The 18704-nt window shown below is 33.7% G+C and overlaps 3 protein-coding genes and 1 pseudogene across 4 annotated transcripts; 2 read left to right on the top strand and 2 right to left on the bottom strand.

Annotated features, from left to right (window-relative positions):
* Positions 1 to 120: 120 nt before the first annotated feature.
* On the bottom strand, positions 121 to 1769 carry LOC110737450 (annotated as a pseudogene).
* Positions 1770 to 6467: 4698 nt separating this feature from the next.
* On the top strand, positions 6468 to 7658 carry LOC110737449. The gene has a single exon (XM_021917811.1). The coding sequence runs from the start codon at positions 6468 to 6470 to the stop codon at positions 7656 to 7658; it is 1191 nt and encodes a 396-aa protein (XP_021773503.1).
* A 929-nt stretch (positions 7659 to 8587) lies between these two features.
* On the top strand, positions 8588 to 9517 carry LOC110737448 (putative nuclease HARBI1). Its single transcript, XM_021917810.1, has one exon. It carries the CDS (start codon positions 8588 to 8590, stop codon positions 9515 to 9517), a length of 930 nt encoding a protein of 309 aa, XP_021773502.1.
* Positions 9518 to 11435: 1918 nt separating this feature from the next.
* On the bottom strand, positions 11436 to 15543 carry LOC110737376 (mitochondrial inner membrane protease ATP23-like). Of its 2 annotated transcripts, XM_021917730.1 has the most exons (3): positions 15146 to 15543; positions 13161 to 13657; positions 11436 to 12300 (listed from the first exon to the last, which is right to left on the bottom strand). In XM_021917730.1, the coding sequence occupies exon 3, from the start codon at positions 12260 to 12262 to the stop codon at positions 11669 to 11671; it is 594 nt and encodes a 197-aa protein (XP_021773422.1). In that variant the 5' UTR covers positions 12263 to 12300; positions 13161 to 13657; positions 15146 to 15543; the 3' UTR covers positions 11436 to 11668. The 2 variants fall into 2 exon arrangements, with proteins under 2 accessions (XP_021773422.1, XP_021773423.1); XM_021917731.1 differs by lacking the exon at positions 13161 to 13657.
* Between the last annotated feature and the right edge of the window lie 3161 nt (positions 15544 to 18704).

The raw sequence follows: 18704 nt of genomic DNA, 5'->3' as shown, positions 1-18704 counted from the left end.
ATGTGTCTCCAATTGTTGAGAAAGAGGGTTTCCATTGTCTCAATAAGTTTGAAAAAAAGATTTTTATAATTTCAAGGGTATTTTCATCAACAGAACTAGCGTAATAGCAGCACAAAATCATTTTTTTTGTCAAATGGTGGACATAATTGTATTTCCAAAATCTGCTCTATGTTCAAATTCCATCTCCAACAAATAAACAGTTTTTACAGACATTAAAACATACATGAACATAGGTCATTTACCATTATATGCCAAAAACTTTTTAAAAAAAAAAAAATTAATCTACAATTCTACATAGATGCATCTACAGGTTTCTAATGCAGTCAAGCCTTAGCATCTTCAGCCACTGTTTCCACGGGTTCTTCCTTTGCTTTATCCATTGTGACAGCTTCCACAGATTCATCTTTCCCCGCTTCTTCACTTTCTTTTGGTTCTTCTATAAGTTACACAAAAATGTCAATTACCATATCAAAAGATCATTACTAACTTAACAAAAAAGCACCTTCTTACTCTATATATAAGCATATATACAAAGTTCAAATAAACAGAATGCAAAACAAAGTCATGCATACAATTCACCAGAATTCCACATATTGCAGAAAAACACCACAAATTGATCAATTAAAATTGATAAGATGAACGAGAAAATGTTCAAGTCATCTTTTAATGCTAACCTTCTTCGTCCATTGTATCATCCATATCAAAATCATCATCCCCACCCATGCCTAATTTCTGCACAATATCGATTTTTATTAGCAATCATAGACTTATAACTCCACAAGTTGGAATTACATGGACTAACTGATTCATGCAAAATATAACTTGTCTGACAGAATACAAGTCAATAGAGCATTCGAAAAGCTACTTGAAAAAAACAGTAAATTAGCACACAAGGAAAATTTTTTATACGAGTGAGTTCAAAGCAGTGGAAAATATCAACAGCAACAACAACAATTTCAAATACACCACATAAGAAAGGAAATGTAATAACATAAACAGGCATAAATTTTATTGTCAACTGTCACCTAGAAAGCAGCACTTAAAATTCATGATGCAGAAATTCTCTATATTACTAATCAAATGTAACAGCATTATAACATTCTGAGCCATGTTCAGATATTATCTAATATTTCACTCCATAAGACTTCAAATACAAATAACAGCAACAACTGAAACACTTTAAACACATGATAACTTACCGAGAAATCCATGTCACCGAAGTCAAAACTCTTCTTTGTTGCAAAGAAACAAAATGTTTCCATGAGTACAAGAATTAAAGATTTACCAAGTAATACAATTAGCTTAGAGTAAATAACAAAGCTTACCATTCTCCTCATCTTCATCAACCCATTTATCCCAGTCAACCTTGAGGAAAACTGGTGGCTTCCCTTCTTCTTTTAACAGCCTGCTCCACCATTTCTTCTCTACTTTTTGAATAACATACACAATTTGCCTCACCCCAATGTTATACTTACTCTCCTGAAATCGAAATTTACAAGCCGGAGTCAGCTACACCAGTATTCCACTGTTAGTATAGCACAAACCTCGCTAAAAAACATACTTATATACCTCTACATTGATTTTATCCAATAACTCAATGTCAACCTCATAGGGGTTGCCATCTATCATAGCTGAAAGAAGAATTTTCCATCAGGATCGAGCTTCAGCTTTACATCCTTGGCATCGGGTAACTCAACAGTTATATAGATCTTGTCAGACGTCTGAGCCCACTTAACAGTTGGGTGTCGACTACAAACATTATGAAACATATCAGTATCTTTAGAGCTTGTTAAAGATTGACATTATTAGTGCCAGTGATTAAGAACATCATTTTCATCAGATGCAGTAGAATGACCTATAACAGCTAGAATTCAGAGTAAAGAATACTACAAAGAAACATAGGCTACTATTGTGAAAATAACATAAATTTTGGCCCCCATTAAATTGCTAAAGGAACTGGCTATAAAGTATAAACTATCCTACTCCAACCTTTGGAGTTAGGAGTATGTCACTCACCAACAAAAATTAGAAAACGATTCGACTCAGGCCCTGCTTATTTCTTTCATTGCACCAGTGTACATCAAGAGAGTGATATGGTAGTCATTCAGGGGAAAACAGTGGTGACTTGAAGACACGGTAATTACTAGACTGGCTATAAATGGTACAGATACAATCTGCATTGATGAAGGCCACAGAGCCATACAATATCTTCAGGTGTTTTAATAGGAAAATAAATTAACAAAAAATACATTTTTTTCAGATTTGAATTACTAGCTGAAAGACATTTTTGTTAGAACACAACTTTACATATACTGTGTCAAAAGCTATAACATTCAATATTTTTCAGCCACTAACATAATCATATAAACAATAATCACCAACAGCAAAAAGGGTCACATAATGTACTATTTCAAGGAGAATGGGATTGGCAAAATTCATACTCCGTAATTCATATTCAACTTACATAATATATCAATGAACTATGAATCAATAAAACTACATGCATAGTGTGCAAATTATTGCACAGATGGTCTCTTTCATCCATAGAACATACTGTGTATATTGTTAACACCTACAAAACTAAAGTGTATAAGGAGCTTTAAGAAATTTATCCCATAATAATTTTACACTAATTTGTACCACCTAACATCTAGCCTTTTACTTTTAAGAAAAAGAAAAAGGCATGCCAACATATAAAAAAACTACCATAAGAGTAAGATGTGTATTACTAATACAATTAAGTGATAATAAACACAAAGAGTAGACCAAGATTTTACAAATGAGATGTATAGGAAAACTGATAGTTGGATCTTTTCCATATATACTTTTTTTAATTTAAAAATTCTTACTTTTGAAGATAACCCAAGGTGATTAGAATGAGCCTAATATACTCAACACTTCATTTTAAAATTGAGCATGAGTAGACCAACGGATATAAGATCTATACTAATTCAAGGTCTAGTATAAGGTATCCAATTTTTAATTCTTGTCACCTTATCTATTCAATCACACAACCAACACTCCAACACTATAGCAATCATATGAAAGTGTACCAACCTAACCAACCAAATAAAAGTTATATCTTTAATGGTTCGCTTGGTAAATAATTATAAATGATGGTAATGGATATAAATGTATACGTAATTTTGGAAACAAAATCTCATAAAAGATCAGAATAAACTTTAACATGGTAATGAACTTACAAAAGTACAAACAAACATTACCAATTGCATAAGTTTTTTTTTTTTTTTGAAAAAACCAATTACATCAGTTTGTTTATGTTTAGGGTTTGTTTGTGTGTTAGGTTTTATCAAAAAGGTAATAATCTTTTGCCCTATTGTCAATTCTTTGGTAAAGATTTATTCGGGATCGCAACGATTGGCAAGTTTTCAAACGCGTTCAAGCGAATTAGATGAAAACCATCCTTACGGCTACAACAAATCGTTAGACCGTCTCTTCGAGAAGGTTGTATATTCCAGCGATGTGTGCAAGTGATGTACCACAGTGTAAGATTTTTTCAACGATCGTAGCTTTGATGAAGGAAACCCTAATTTGATTCAATTTTATGTATTTGTTAATGTAGCTTTCATTTGTTGATGCCGAATGACTTTTTATTAATAAATTAGTTTTGTGTCCCGTGCGATACCCAGGTTGTTTATTGAAAATAAATTTTTAATCTTTATGTCAAATTTTTAAACATATCATTGATACAAAATTAGTTAGGAATTGATGTGCTTTTAATGACGATTTGCTATATTTTATAAAAAAAAAAAATTAACAAAATTATAATTCAATTTGTACCTCTAAATTATTGGTATTTTATTGAAAATAAAACTCTAAACTAACAATTTTATTCTAAAATTATATCTAAACTCTAAATTAAATTAACTTTTTAATTGTCTATTTAAATCCATCCAACGTGGCACGATACTTGGCGAAAAGTTGAAACGTTAAGTGTCGATGCCTCGTTAACCGGCTAAAAGTTTAGCTTTATATATTAGTTATATGATTGATTTGTTTTTAAAAAAAATACATAAATTTTAATCCCAATATAAAAAAATAAGCCTTATTTGGTGGGTGGGAATGGGAATAAAAAGGGGTTTGGGAATGGGATTATTTATGGGTGAATAGAAAATAAATGAATGAGAATGGAAATAGGGGGAAAATGACATTTTTGCCATTAATAATAATCTTTGTAAGGATATTTTTTGTAAAATTGTTATTTATTCCCTATATATTTCCACCCACTATCCAAACATGGTATTAGCATATTTTCATGTATTTCCCATCAATTAATTCTGAATCCCATTCCAACCTTTTAATCCCCAAACTCTCATTCCCACAATCCAAACGTCCCGTAAATTCCAATATTTAGAACAGGAAATTCAGTAAGTCGATTTTTTTTCAAAAATTTCTGAATAAATATAAATTCTTAAGTCACAAAGCTCACAATTGCTTTAACATAACCATTTTCACCATTATTACTTCACTAAGGTTACATTTGTTTTGAAAGAAAATAGTTTCGGTTTTTTAACAAAATTATACAAAAATTTCTATTCTCTAAAGAAGGAATGCCATTCCTCTGCCTCCTAATATGCTTTACACTCCTTAAGCTTTCCTCTATAATTTTTCTTGTAAACTAAACAAAGAAATTTTCATTAAAAACACTTGTTTAGAGTCTAACAGCATTTCTAATATGCAATAAATGGGGTTTTTTTGTTTACTTTTCTTCCTAGAAAATAATCATCAAAATAGAAAAATCAGCAAGTTTATATAAGTTCCATAAGAAATACTCAAATAATATACCAATCATAACCCAAATTTCATACTAATAATTAACAAAAAAAAAAAAAACAACAACAACAATAACAAGAAGAAATTCATGCATATTCACCATGAATAAAGATATATAATGAAAATTAGAAATAAGAAAGGCAATTAACTACCTCATTGTTGCAGAAACAGAGACTTGAAAAGACAGAAAACACAATGTCAAGAAAATTCAGAGGAGAAACAAAGTGAGAGAAATGATTCAACAACAAAGGAAGATGAGAAGTGAAAGGGGTTTAATTATGAAAAGTGGCGTGTTCTAGAAAATACTTGGTTTTCTGCTTAGTTGTAGAGAGAATGCTGGAATGTTCCGGAAAAACCTTTTCAAATACCATGCTTTTTTTTTTTTTTTTTTTGGTGGGGTGTTTCAAAAGTTGGTTGTAGACTAATAGTTGAGCTTGGGCCACTTGAAAGTCGTTTGAGTGAGGGGTCAAATGGTCAATCGTCTATAAATTTTTTTCCCTTTAAGACCATCAATCACTTAAAGTATAAAAATTTATATCACCCTTATCTCTCTACCACTTTCTCACTCCTCCACATCATCTATACCACAATACAATATACTTTCTCCAAAAATCACCCCACCCATGGTATAAAAAAAAGTTTACCAGCATAGTTTCTCTCTCCTATGTGTATGAATTATACACTTAATTAAATTATAATTATATTTTGTTTTATGTTGAAAATAACTAATTACTACTCCCTCCGTCCCCTTTTGATAGTCCCTTATGGACATTTTTCACGGGAATTAATAAACACAAAAAAGAATAGCTAAAATACATTGAAAAAGTAAATTGACATTGAGTATGAAAAAAAGTTGAGAGAGAAAGTAATAAAAGTGCATGGGAAAACAAAATTTACATGAGAAAATTAAATTTGCACAAATATTGTTGTAAATTAGAGGAAATTTTGATAAAAAAAAAATTAATATTAATAGTTATTAGAAAAGCAAACGGGGTAAACATTTTGGGACTAAAATTTGTCCATAAGGGACTATCAGAGCTATCCCAATGGTGATAAAATTCTTGCTTCAAAGTTTTTTTTTATCTTTTTTTTTAAAAAAAAAAGAGACGAAATTATATTACATAGGGGTGATTAAGGAGCATCCCTGAGAACCATAATTCAAAAGGGTGTACAGGGTGACCTGCACTAACCAGAGGAAACAAAAGGAAGAAAGCATAGCAAGAGACCAGGCTGCGTAAGGGAATCAATAGTGTATCCCAATGGTAAAAGTTCACCAAAAACATCACAAACTTCTGAGAAAATATTCTCAACATGAGGAAGTTTGTGAAAAACTTCATGTGGGCCCCACAAGGAAAAAGTTAGACTTTATTACTTTATTCCTTTTTTTTAAAAAGCTTTAAATATAGTCACCCAAGTAATGACATTTGGCAAGGTCTTTAAATCAACCAATCACATTTTTTGGGCAGAATTTCTTACCGTTATTTGTTTGTGACGGCTATTTTTTAAATTTTCAGTTAACAGAAAAATAAAATAATTACACCAACGGTCACAAAATATTTTGCTCTATAAAATGACACCCATTTTGATATATTTTAACTCACCTCAAAAAATCATATTTTTCTCTCTAAATCCATCTAAAATTAGCAAGAGTTTAGTGGTTTTGTTTGCTAAAAATGGATCCTAATAATCCCAATTTTTCACAATATTTAAATGATTTTGATCCTTATCTTGTCAATCATCCACAAATTTCTCAACTTCTTGAGAGATTTGGAGGAAATATATCTATTTTTCCTACACAACAACCACCTCCTTCCTCTCAAAATTATGAGCAATCTCCACAAGTTTATCAAGGAAGCAACAGTCAAGTGAGTGAAGATGAAGAGGACATTGTTCCGGATACACCTCAATCCCCTCCGGAACCCATATTGTCGCATCAACTCCATGTAAGGCCAAATCAGCCACTTCCAATTGCAACAAACAATCGTGATTGGTCTATAAGAGAAGATGAAGCTTTAATTGCGGCCTACTTTCAGCATTGCACAGATTCGACTATAGGTAAAGATATTAAATTTACCGATCTTTGGAGAAGTATTCATGAGTCGTATGCTGCGACCCAAAGGGCTCGACCATTCGAGTTACCGGAGAGAAATATGAACATGTTGGAGAGTCATTGGAAACGGATGGTTGGAGACCTACTCACTTGGGCTAGTGCATTAGATGAAGCTTCTGGATTATCCAAAAGTGGATATAACGATGAAGATATCATCAAAAACGCTCATGAATTTTTTCGAAGGTCATGCAAAAAAGGGCCTAGGAACTTCAAGTTTCAGAATGCTTGGGAAATGGTGAACAAATATCCAAAGTGGAGAAAGTTCACGAGGTGGGCTATGGATAAGGAAGAACGAAAGAAAGTTGATGCTGAGCACAAAGCGGAAACTGAGCTTCAAAATAGCATTGATAGTGGTAAGAGAAGCAGAGGAGATGAAAGTAGTAGCTACAAATCTGCAGGTATAGCACGCCCAGATGGTGTAAAGAAAGCAAAGGCAAAAAGAAAGGGCAAAGGGATCGCAACAGAAGAAACTGTTATTAGTATGGGGGAACAGATCAAGGCTCACACCGATCAACGAGGTTCAGAGTTAACTCTTAAACAACAAAAATTTGAGTTTGAAAAGCAAAAGGAAATGAGGAAACAACGACAATTAGAGTTAGAGGAGAAACATATTCAGCTACAAGAAGAGAAGATGCGGTCTGATAAGCTGAAGCATAAATTTGACATGTTACAAATGTTCTTATCTAAGACATCGCTCACCCCAAAGGAAGAGATGATTAAACAAAAACTACTAGATGAACTTTTTGAAGAGTAATTAAGTGTGATAACTCTACATTTAGTCTTTGTGTTTTAATTGTTTGTTGTCATTTTCAAATTAGGTCTTTAATTTAAGGGTTATGTAATGTTAAGTGTTTAGTCAAGTTTTAATTTTCAAATTGTTTAATGTGTAGTATTTATTTAATGTATACATTGGCCCAACGTACTAGTTTCTTGTATCAGTGAAATATTATAGTCACCTTATCACAGTCATATATGTGTCATTGAAATATCAAGTCACTGAATGACAATTAATTGACTGTCATGGCATGGGGTTGTCCATTCATTTATGACAATTAAGTGTTATTGAATTGTCAATCACAGTGATTACTGTAAAGGCATTGTCGAGTCATATATCTAGCACATGACTGTATGACCTTGAATGTGTTTGTTGCTTCTTTTGGTTCTATATAAAGACTATATGCTTCAGTTATTATCATGCATAACCCTAACCTCCACAAAAATTAATTTAAATAGAAAGAATGTTGTTTGGAAATAGCTCAACAAGCTCAAGTTCTTCTTTAGAAGACCAAAATGAAGAAATAAACTCACTTATTGACGACTTTTTCGTTAATCACTTACCAACTATATTGTCACCACCTCCACCACCTCAAACACAACTTGATACTGAAGAAGATAATGTTGTTGTTCGTATGGATAGGAAACGAGAAGAAGGGCATAACCAATTAGTCAATGACTACTTCGCAGACCCTCCAATTTACAATGGAAATAAGTTTCGGCGCAGGTTTAGAATGAAGAGACCTCTGTTTTGTAAGATTGTGAATACGATGATGGAAAATGATCAATTTTTCGTCAGAAGACGAGATGCTGCGGGGCGATTAGGGTTATGGACTCCAAAAGTGCACTGCAGCAATGAGAATGTTGGCGTATGGGGTTGCTCCAAATGCCATTGATGAATACCTAAGAATGGGTGAAACAACTGCACGGAAATGTCTTGCAAAGTTCTGTGAGGGTGTTATCAAACAATATGAAGCTGAGTATTTACGAAGCCTGACTGATGAAGACCTACGAAAGATCTTGTATAGAAATGAACACCGTGGATTTCCAGGCATGATTGGGAGTATTGATTGCATGCATTGGGAGTGGAAAAAGTGCCCTAATGCATGGAAAGGTCAATACTGCGGACGAAACAAAAACGCAACCCTCATTTTGGAAGCAGTTGCAGATGAAGATCTATGGATTTGGCATTCCTTTTTCGGTATTCCAGGTTCGTGTAATGATCTTAATGTTCTATATCGTTCCTCTGTTTTTAATGATGTTTTGCAAGGCCGGGCACCTCCTGTTAAGTTTACCGTGAATGGCCATGAGTACAACTTGGCGTACTACCTAACTGATGGTATTTATCCTAATTGGGCTACTTTCGTCCAAGGATTTACCCATCCTCAAACTCCTAAGAAAAAACTTTTTGCTGATCGGAAAGCTGGTGCGCGAAAGAATGTTGAACGTGCATTTGGAGTTCTGCAAGCAAGGTTTGCGATTATACGACAACCAGCACTCGCTTACGATGAAGATATATTAGCTGACATTATAAAGACTTGTATAATAATTCATAATATGATAGTCCAGGATGAGCGAGATACATATAAAAACGCAGATGTAATAAGAAGATACTACGAAAAAGATGTAGCTTCTAAAAATCCACGTCGTAGACACCAAGCTAGTACAAGTGCCACTGTCAATGATGATGAACCCTTCCAGTTCCAGACCGGACGTCCGATCAACATTAACAACTACTTAGAGAAAAGGGACGCTCTACGTGATAGACGAACTCATCAGTCTCTTAAAGATGATTTGATAGAGCACATTTGGCAAAAGTTTGGCGACAATAATCCTTGAAATCGTTTAGCATTTCTGTGATTGTACCAATGTTCTTCTCTAATGTACCGTTGTATTGGTTTAACATTATGTGTTTATTTTAATTTCATTATGTGTTCATTTCATAATTTATTTGCAAATTATTCGGTGTTAAAATATTTGAAAAAATTGTAAAACACCTATTAAAAGTAAAATATTAAATCTTGTCATTACAAATAAATAACTAACTCGTTATTGTATAATTATCACTTAATTACGTAATAATAAAAATAACCACAATTTAGTTATTGACATTTTCATGTACAAAAAAATTACTTTACTAAAAGTTAAAAATAAAATAAGAGAGAGAAATGTGGTGGGGTAGTAGGAAAAGTAAGAGAGAGATTGGTGGGGAAATTTTTGATTTATTCATTAGTGGGATTAAAAAAATTCCCTCACAAAAAATCTGATGTGGAGGAGAGGGAACGGTAGAGAGAGAGTGGTGAGGATTTTTTTTTCTTCACCATTGTGTGTGCTCTCAAAAGGGGACAGAGGGAGTATTTATAAAGTTAATTAAATAAAAACAAGCAATTTATGTAGAAAAAAGTGAATTTCAAAAATATATAAACTATATCAATATGGGTGTCTATGTGTATGTCTTGAAATATTACGAACAATGGTAATTTTTTCATAATTTTTAACTTAATAATTTTTTCTAAAAATGCAATTGAAAAAAAAATAAAATAAAAGATGTATGACAGTCAGGCCACATGGCATGACCTGGTTGGTTCATATTTCACGTGGAACGAAGCAAAAGGTTACCATGGGATGGTATATACCATTTGATGGTATAGTTTTATGCCACCGGGTAATAAAAATTTACAACTTTTGGATGAATATTATCGAGTGTTGATGCTCTAACCAAAGCAAAATACCAATAGTCCTAACAATATCGATTGATTTCATCATAATGGTAAAAAAAAAAAAAAAAAAAAAAGGTACTAACATTAGCGATTGATTTCATCATAATGGTCATTACAAATTAACATTTTATATATAAAACAAAAAAAGGAGGTAAAATACATTGTCCGTAGATAAGTACACAAATTTCTGCTTTTCCCCAAGTAGTCGAGTACTAAGCCATGAAGCATTTCAGGCAGTACTGAGACAGTGACACTACTGACAATAATCATTAAACTCTCACTTCTTTTAACCACAAGAGAATCAAGCACCTGAACACTGAATTTGTTGAGCAAGGGATGTGGAACTGCTACATGTAATGTCACACCACTTATTGTAAAACCAACTTAAATCAATACCAAATAACACAGATTACAGAATAGTGACAACCAGGTTTTCCCATTACAGGAGCTGCAGCTAGTACATTTCCTGATAGCCATCTGACCTGAGCACGGGTTGCAAGAATCATATCCGTCGTTACCAACTTGCCACCCTAGTCACATAATCACAAATAGCAAATTCTGTGTCTAAGGGGGTTTTTTCTATCAGCAACTCAACTCCGGTTGTAGACCAATCATGGAGTCACTTTAGAAATTCAGTATAGCTAACAAATAACAGATCTTTGTAAGGTTAGTTCTCAATAAGAAAAGAGGACAAAACACTTCACAAGAAGTATTGATACATATCACATCTTAGTTGATACATAGCATAGCTAAAAATAACATCTTACAACTATATCTGATTCCAAGACTTAGGTACCGAAGCAACATAAGAGCAATCTAAATCCCTCTATTTCAGATTATGCATGCATTGGGTAACTTCACCTAAATTTCTAAATTTCTGAGGAAAGACTAATCATGACTGACTCCTTGTTTCATCCTTCAGAGCTGCCAAAATCTTTGTTCCGAAAGTGGTGAGACCACAAGTGGCACCAGCTGCAGATTCTGTCTCATTGAAATTTGAAAGGAGGAGAGAAGCAATTAAGCAAAGGGATCAATGATTGAAATCATGCTAAAAAAAATTCTGATTTATTTGTTTGATTCATGCCCGTACAAATTCCAGTATAATTGTTTCGAATTGAACTGCCTATCAAATAGAGCCACTATAAAGTGGTGCAACAATTAAGATTGTTTCAGAGAAAAGTAAACAAATGTTATAAAGTTTGGAAACAAAATTTTGTGTAACCAGCTTCAAACATTACACATAAGCCACTTATAAGAAAACTAGTGTATCTCAAGGAGCTCTATCGAAGGGTCGTGTATCATTGTAACAAGTCTCCCATACAGCTTCCATTGCATCCTTGGCAGCTGTTTCAGAGCAGTGAGGATTGGCCATTACTGATTTCATTACTCTTCTCTTCACACAATCTTGTTCATGACCTCGGAGCTTCATATAGCCACGCAATAGCTCTCGTTTGAAGTGGCAATCACCACTCAAATGGCCAGCGCGAATCTCACTACAAGCATGATGAGCACAATTAGCCCAATTTAAGTTTTTTGCTGTACAATCATCATAAGCATGAATGAGCTCATGAATCAGAACTTGGTTGACCTCATCTTGCATGTTCATATAATTACTACATACCATTATCCCTCCACCACGAACATAACCACCACTAATTTTCCGCTTACAATCAACAGCTTTTATGAAGCCATCTCCAATGCTACACCCTGATTTTTCCAAATTCTCCATCAGAAATTTCACCATGGGAGTTCGCAAACTTCTCTGGATCATATTTTGACACTCTTGCACAGATACACCATCACCATACACCGTTGATGGAAAGCTTTCTGTCCCCCCTTTGGCATCAGCCGCATCACCTTCCATCAGTGGCGGATCCAGGATTTCCGAGCTTGTGAGTCACCCTGAACTCAAAGGTTTACATCGTGTCAAAAGGCTTCCAGGGAATCAAAGGCACTCGGTTGTGTAAATACCAACCATATGCTACTATTACCACCAAAAATACCATCATATGACTCCTAACATATAAGTTCCATAATCTGAAGCTCATAACATAGCAATAGTAAAGCTTGTTTAATTTTATAAAATTGATAAGTTAGCCAAACTAACATACCCCATTACTTTTAATCTAGTTGTAATATAAGCTCTTCTGTTCTTGTAAAAAAAAAAACAAAAACAAAAAAAAAAAAACAAATCCCATTACTTTGGTCATGCTATATACAAATATACTTTACAAATGCCAGTTGCAACAGATTCTATTACATTTTCCAAGTCTACAAACTAACACAAAAACAAGACCTTGCACAATAGGGATTACAAAAATACCCCAAACTTTCTCACAATTAACTAAAAAACAGTTCAAAATTGATAATTCTACTACAATGGGGACTTTTATAAAAAAGGTAAATATAAATCAGAACAGAGAAATTTGCTTTTAACATTGTACCTTGAAATATAAAACAGATAAATATAAATCAAGCAACTGCAATTGACAGAAGCATTTGAATAAAGCTGAACTATGAGCAATTTAAATTACAACTTAAAATTAAATTACCAAATAAAATCTTAAATTTCACAATTAGTAGCTCAAACGCATGATTAATCAACTAAAACAACAATTTCAGAAGGAAAAAAAAAAACCAGAATCAAGAACACAACATAAACCCATAATAATCAAAAAAACATTGAATATAAAACAAGAAAAAACAATTGAGAATTGAACTGCATAAAATGGAAGTATTGCAAACTTGGAGAAAGCTCGTACCTTTCTAATTGTATTAAGAATAATAATTTCGAAACAAAAAGGGTGATAAAATTTGGAAATTAAAAATAGAAAGTCACAGGCTCATAGCATTCGATGGTCGACTGGTCGCTTCGGTCAATTATTCGGTGGTCGCCGTAGATCCGAAGGCGGTGGCACCGTGGCCGCAGGCTTGAAGGCCTTGTTGTCTTGAAGGCTTGAAGGAGTGATTGAGTGAAGAGGTGACCTGATGCGTACGTGTGAACGACACAGTGGGCTGGTGGCTGGTCTGGCACTCCGGCGTCGGTGGTCGGCTGGTTGATGTGAGAGAAGGAGTTAGGGTTGTGAGTTGTTAGAGAGGGAGTTAGAGACTTTAGGGTTGTGAGAGAGGGAGTTGAATGACGCGTTTTTTTTTTTTTTTTTTTAATTAAACTTTTTTTTTTTTTTTGCACTGCTGAGTCACGTGACTCAGCGTGCACACATATAGCTCCGCCACTGCCTTCCATTAAGGCTTCCACCCACTGCAATTTTAAAACTTAAATAAATAAGTCATGAAATCTCTATATTTTCCCAGACAAATTGTGCTAGTACCCATCAAAAAGCCTGTACTTTTGGCACTACACTACTGCTGACTAGTCATGTAAGAAGCAAGTGAATTTGAAAAGTTATTAGCAATTGCCAGCAAAACATCCAAGAAGCAAACAAATAAGTAATAACCCATCAAGTCCTATAAAAATCTGGGGATGACAAAAATAATTAAATAAACAATCCCTAATTTAAGAATTTGGCCTTCAATTCAAGATTGTAAACATAGTTACATGTAGAGAGAAACATATTTTGAAGTATAGCAAGAGACAAGGAAAAGTATTGTTTACAGGTTACAGGCATTCCAGCTATATACGTACAGTAGTCTAGAGACATCAAATCAATTAAATGAATTAGCACATCATCAGAGCAATTATTATTTTTTCTTTTAACATGAAAGACAGAAATCTAGCTTTGGTATGACCTAGATTTTGCCCCTCCATAGCAAAGGACCAAAGACAAAATCATATCTTATGTCCAAGACATTATAGTATCAATCACCAAGCAAATGTAAAGTAGGAACTAAATGTGTTTCAATTTAGATGAAATCAAAGCAATCAGACTCAGCAGCTAAATCCAACATCTAACCTCCTAGAGTCCCAGCTTAGTTGAAGCCAAAGAGTTAAACCCTGGCCTCGTAAAGCTCCAAATCAAACTGAAACTGTCGTTGCACCATACGTCCACACCTAAGGCAACAAATTCACCTTGCCAAATTTAATTAACAAAGCTAAAGTCATTTATCCCACCCCAGAAATAATTAGCATCAGTAGCTTTAAAAGACTTGCCTCGCCCAAACCCCATCAACCAAGGGAATCCACACTTCATTATCAGGCCCATCCCTGAGCCAGGGCAGGAGGAATAAGAACGCAAGCAAAAGCATAATCATGGCTCACACTTAACATATTCATTCTCATGAACAAGTTCAATACATTATCATCATACCCAGTTTCAGAAAAACAAATAATTACAGCATTCTAAGGCTTTAACATTTCTCAGAGGCATTTCATCAAGCAGTTGGCAGTCAAAATCAACCTGACCCAACTTAGTAAATGCTGAAAACAAAGTGGTCAAAGAGTAAGAATGAGGAATACCAAATTCAGCAAAGACAATTTTAACTGAACCCAAATCCTAAATTTTGGCATAATAAAGTGAAAATCTGGAGTTGGGTATGTTGGCAGAGGCAGTGAGAAAAATTCCTAATTCATAATTCAGTCTTAACATTTAAGAGTTTTGCAGCATCATAGCAACCAAATCTGAATCAATTATCAAAATTAATTCTTCTTTGTGCAGTGATTAAATTATACTTGTAACTAAAACATGGTTTAACATTCTATCCACCTTAGAAGAACCCTAGATTGAATTAAATTAAGGGTTAATACTAGATTGTGAAACTGATGTTCATTGATTAAGAGAAAACATCTTACCTAAGCTTCAATGGAGGAGAGAAAGCTCACAATTCGCTTCAGAGTAGTCGCTTCAATGGAGGAAAGAGAACCGGGAGGCGGGAGGAGCCGAGAAGGTGAAAAATTGTACTCTGTAGTCCGTAGTAATTTTTGGAAATCACCTTTTTTTTTTTTTTTTTTTTTTTTTTTTTTTTTTTTTTTTGAGGAACGGGAATCACATTTTAAGTAACATTAGTGTGGTGCGAACAATGCCTTGCTTTAGTTAATTCAAAAGTACATATAAAAATTAAATGTAATAAGATGAAAAACAATTTTTGAAATTGAGCTCCTAAAGATTAATGGGTAGATAAATAAACAAAAAGATTGCATAGTTTGTGAGGTTTAAGATAATAATCTTGTCAATGCCTTAATGCAATGTCAAAGCTATTGGAGATTAAGTGACCTCCAAAGTCTATCTTATCCTAAGCAAGTATTTGTTACTTGATCTATATAACTTAAGGGGATAATATCCATATTTTAGGAAAGTAAATAAGATGATATTCATCCCATTGAGAGTTGGTTACACCCAAAATCTTAAGTGATAAGGACTCCTAATATTATAAATATGATATCCGTTGTAGCCAACGAACGTACAATTTTACGGAGAAATATTCCACAAAATTGAGAGTGCTTTCCATTAGAGTCATCGTCCTAGACTCTGGGTTTTGGAGTGTGACTATCATTGAGGACTCTAGTAGCCCTCCGATGCGGTTCGTAAGGCGAGTTCTAGATCTTGTTGTGCTTCTGCTAGAGAGGTAAGTATTGTTCCTTACCCTTTTAAATTCTATATTGGTATCAGAGCCCATGACTCGATTTCGCCGCTATTATAAATCATGATGTCATGATTCTGTCAACAAGTGTTAGTTGCATAATTATATGTTAAATATGCCTAATTAATCTGACATTATATCACCACGTTTGCTATCATGTGTTATCTAAAGAAGATGGTTGACTTCTTGATTTCATGTTTTTATGTTACGAGATCATGCACCTATATTTATCATGCCGGCTTGATATTTTATTCCTTTTAATGTCTCTGATATGCTTGTAGAATAATATAAAGTATGTGGTGCAATTTTATAATATGTAATTAGTTTACAATCGTATGTCGTATTTATACTAATCGACATATTTCATTATACTAATCGTATGCCTTGGACGGATCATTTTTTTCTCTTAGTAATTTGCATACAAAATTGTATATAGCTAGTCTGAATTTTATGCCGTATGATGATCCCAAAGTTTTACTTATTTTGTTAGTCAAAATCATGATTGCAAGATGAATAAGTTGTGTACTACTCTTCCAAATATAAATCGGTGTACTTTAATTCCTTGATGATTAGTTCCATAAATTACATAAATTCATATGGATTTTTCAATTAGTTTGATTAATCTTCTGTATATCAGTTCACACTTCCAAGCAAACTTTTTATTTTTTTTATGTATTCTTGTTTAGTACATAGTACATGATTACTTAACTCACCAAAACCTCTAAAAAAATATATTAATTCTTTAAAAGTGCTCGTTACACGCCCTTGTATCAATCAATTTTGGACTTTTAGGTCGTATCGGGGGTTCTTCTTACTGATATATGTATTGGTTACATCAATGTTTTGAAAAGGCGATACAAGAAATAAGTGGTGATTTAAGTGATCGTCGGGTGGGGTATTTTTATATGTGGTGAGAGTACTTTGTGTATTTTATAATAAAAGATAAGAAAGAAAACTAGAGAATGGGAGGGATGTGTTTCTTTTGTGGATGTATTTTCTCTGTTTTCATTCTATATACACTGACTATTTGTACTATAGAAGTTTAAATTAATAAAAAAAAATGCATAATGGAGTTGGTCTCTTTTACAGTTTGCATCTTGCAATATTATGTATGAATAGTTGTATTCCACTATCTATTTTAATCTCTAAAATTACTAGTTGTAATTGAAAACTCACATTCTAAGTTTCGTATGTCACTTGCATGTCTTTGTGACAAGTGGCAAAGTATACTCAAGCATGTTTGACTTTATATTATTAATTATTGCAAATATGTTTAGCATAATTTATAATTAAATCATGCATGCATGTTTTCTTGATCATATCTATGTGAATGATCCATTTAGCTAATCTGTTTGGCACTTTATTAAATATTGGGAACTGAATTGGTTTCATAAGTTTATATACGTATTGTTTCTGTATGAGCAATAATTAAATTGTTATTCATCTTTTCTTTTTATCATAAGTGATGATTACTAGCTTAGCGAAATTTTTGAATTGTGGTATAAATAAAAGATTTTAATAATTTAATTATTTAATGTGCCTAATGTCCATTGTTAAATATTTGTAGAAATGGGATCCAAAACCTTGATTGGAGATTTGTCCTCTATTGACAAACTTGATGGCACCAATTATGACATCTGGCATAGGAAAAATCAATATTTGCTAAATGAACGCGAGGTTCTAGAAACCCAAAGATCCTAAACATGAAAATTACGATGAAGAAATGCATAATGACCTCATTGGTGAGTTTGAGAGTTGTTCCAATGCTCAAGAGATGTGGAACAGACTTAAGATCACATATGGTCAAACATCAGCTACAAGGATTCTTGCTTTGAACCTGAAATGGATGCAATACTCAAAGGATCCAAAACACACCATGGCAGAACATCTTTGTGTGATGGGAGCCTTGATTCGTGATCTTAAGACTGCAGGGCGTGAAGTTTCTGATGAGGAACAAATCTTGGGTGTGATTCGTTCATTACCTGATGAACCTGAACATTGGAGGAACTTCAAAGCTCTCATGACTCACAGTGAGAATATCAAGACCTTTCAAGACATCTCTAGACACCTTGAAATGGAGGATGAACGCTTACAAGCAGTTGGTCCGTCTAAGACTGCTAGTGCCAATGTCGCCCATTTTGTGAAGCGTAAGGCTAAACATCCCAAGCAAAACAATAATGCTAAGGGTAAGCGTCCTTCCAAAGGACCTAAAAATGGTGAGATTCGTAAGCACCAATATGGTAAGTCCAAGAAAAAGAATGTAGCTCACATGACGTGCTACAACTGCAGAAAGAAGGGTCATTTGGCTCGGGAGTGTCCTGAACCAAAGAACGTATTGTCTTTCTCCAACTCTTCTAAGTGTTTTGTATGCTCTAATGCATTAGTTGCTAATACTCTTCCTGAATGGATTGTAGATACAGGAGAAAGCAAGCACATAGTTTGTGATAGAGTTGGCTTCTTGGAATACCATCGAGTTCCAGTGGGCACGCAAACTGTCATGCTTGGAAATGGTAGTGAGGAAGAAGTCCTTGGTTTTGGTACCTACCAACTTAAACTTCATGGAGAAAAGACCTTACGATTACATGATGCTCTTTATGCTCCTAGAGTTCGATGTAATTTGACTTCTTTCATATCATTGCTACGTTTAGGATTTTCATTAAATTTCCAATTTGATAGTTTAGATATTCATTATCATGACATTTTGTATGGACATGGTAGTTTGGTTGATGGTTTATTTAGACTAGATACTCATTAAAATGGCATGCTAGACT

Source organism: Chenopodium quinoa, unplaced genomic scaffold (genome assembly GCF_001683475.1).
Source record: "Chenopodium quinoa cultivar QQ74 unplaced genomic scaffold, ASM168347v1, whole genome shotgun sequence".
NCBI lineage: Eukaryota > Viridiplantae > Streptophyta > Magnoliopsida > Caryophyllales > Amaranthaceae > Chenopodium > Chenopodium quinoa.
This window is presented reverse-complemented; position numbering and strand designations above follow the sequence as displayed.

Bases quoted from the DNA above. Each gene is read 5' to 3' on its own strand.
- LOC110737449 (XM_021917811.1), top strand. From the start codon at position 6,468: ATGGATCCTAATAATCCCAATTTTTCACAATATTTAAATGATTTTGAT.
- LOC110737448 (XM_021917810.1), top strand. From the start codon at position 8,588: ATGGGTGAAACAACTGCACGGAAATGTCTTGCAAAGTTCTGTGAGGGT.
- LOC110737376 (XM_021917730.1), bottom strand. From the start codon at position 12,262: ATGGAAGGTGATGCGGCTGATGCCAAAGGGGGGACAGAAAGCTTTCCA.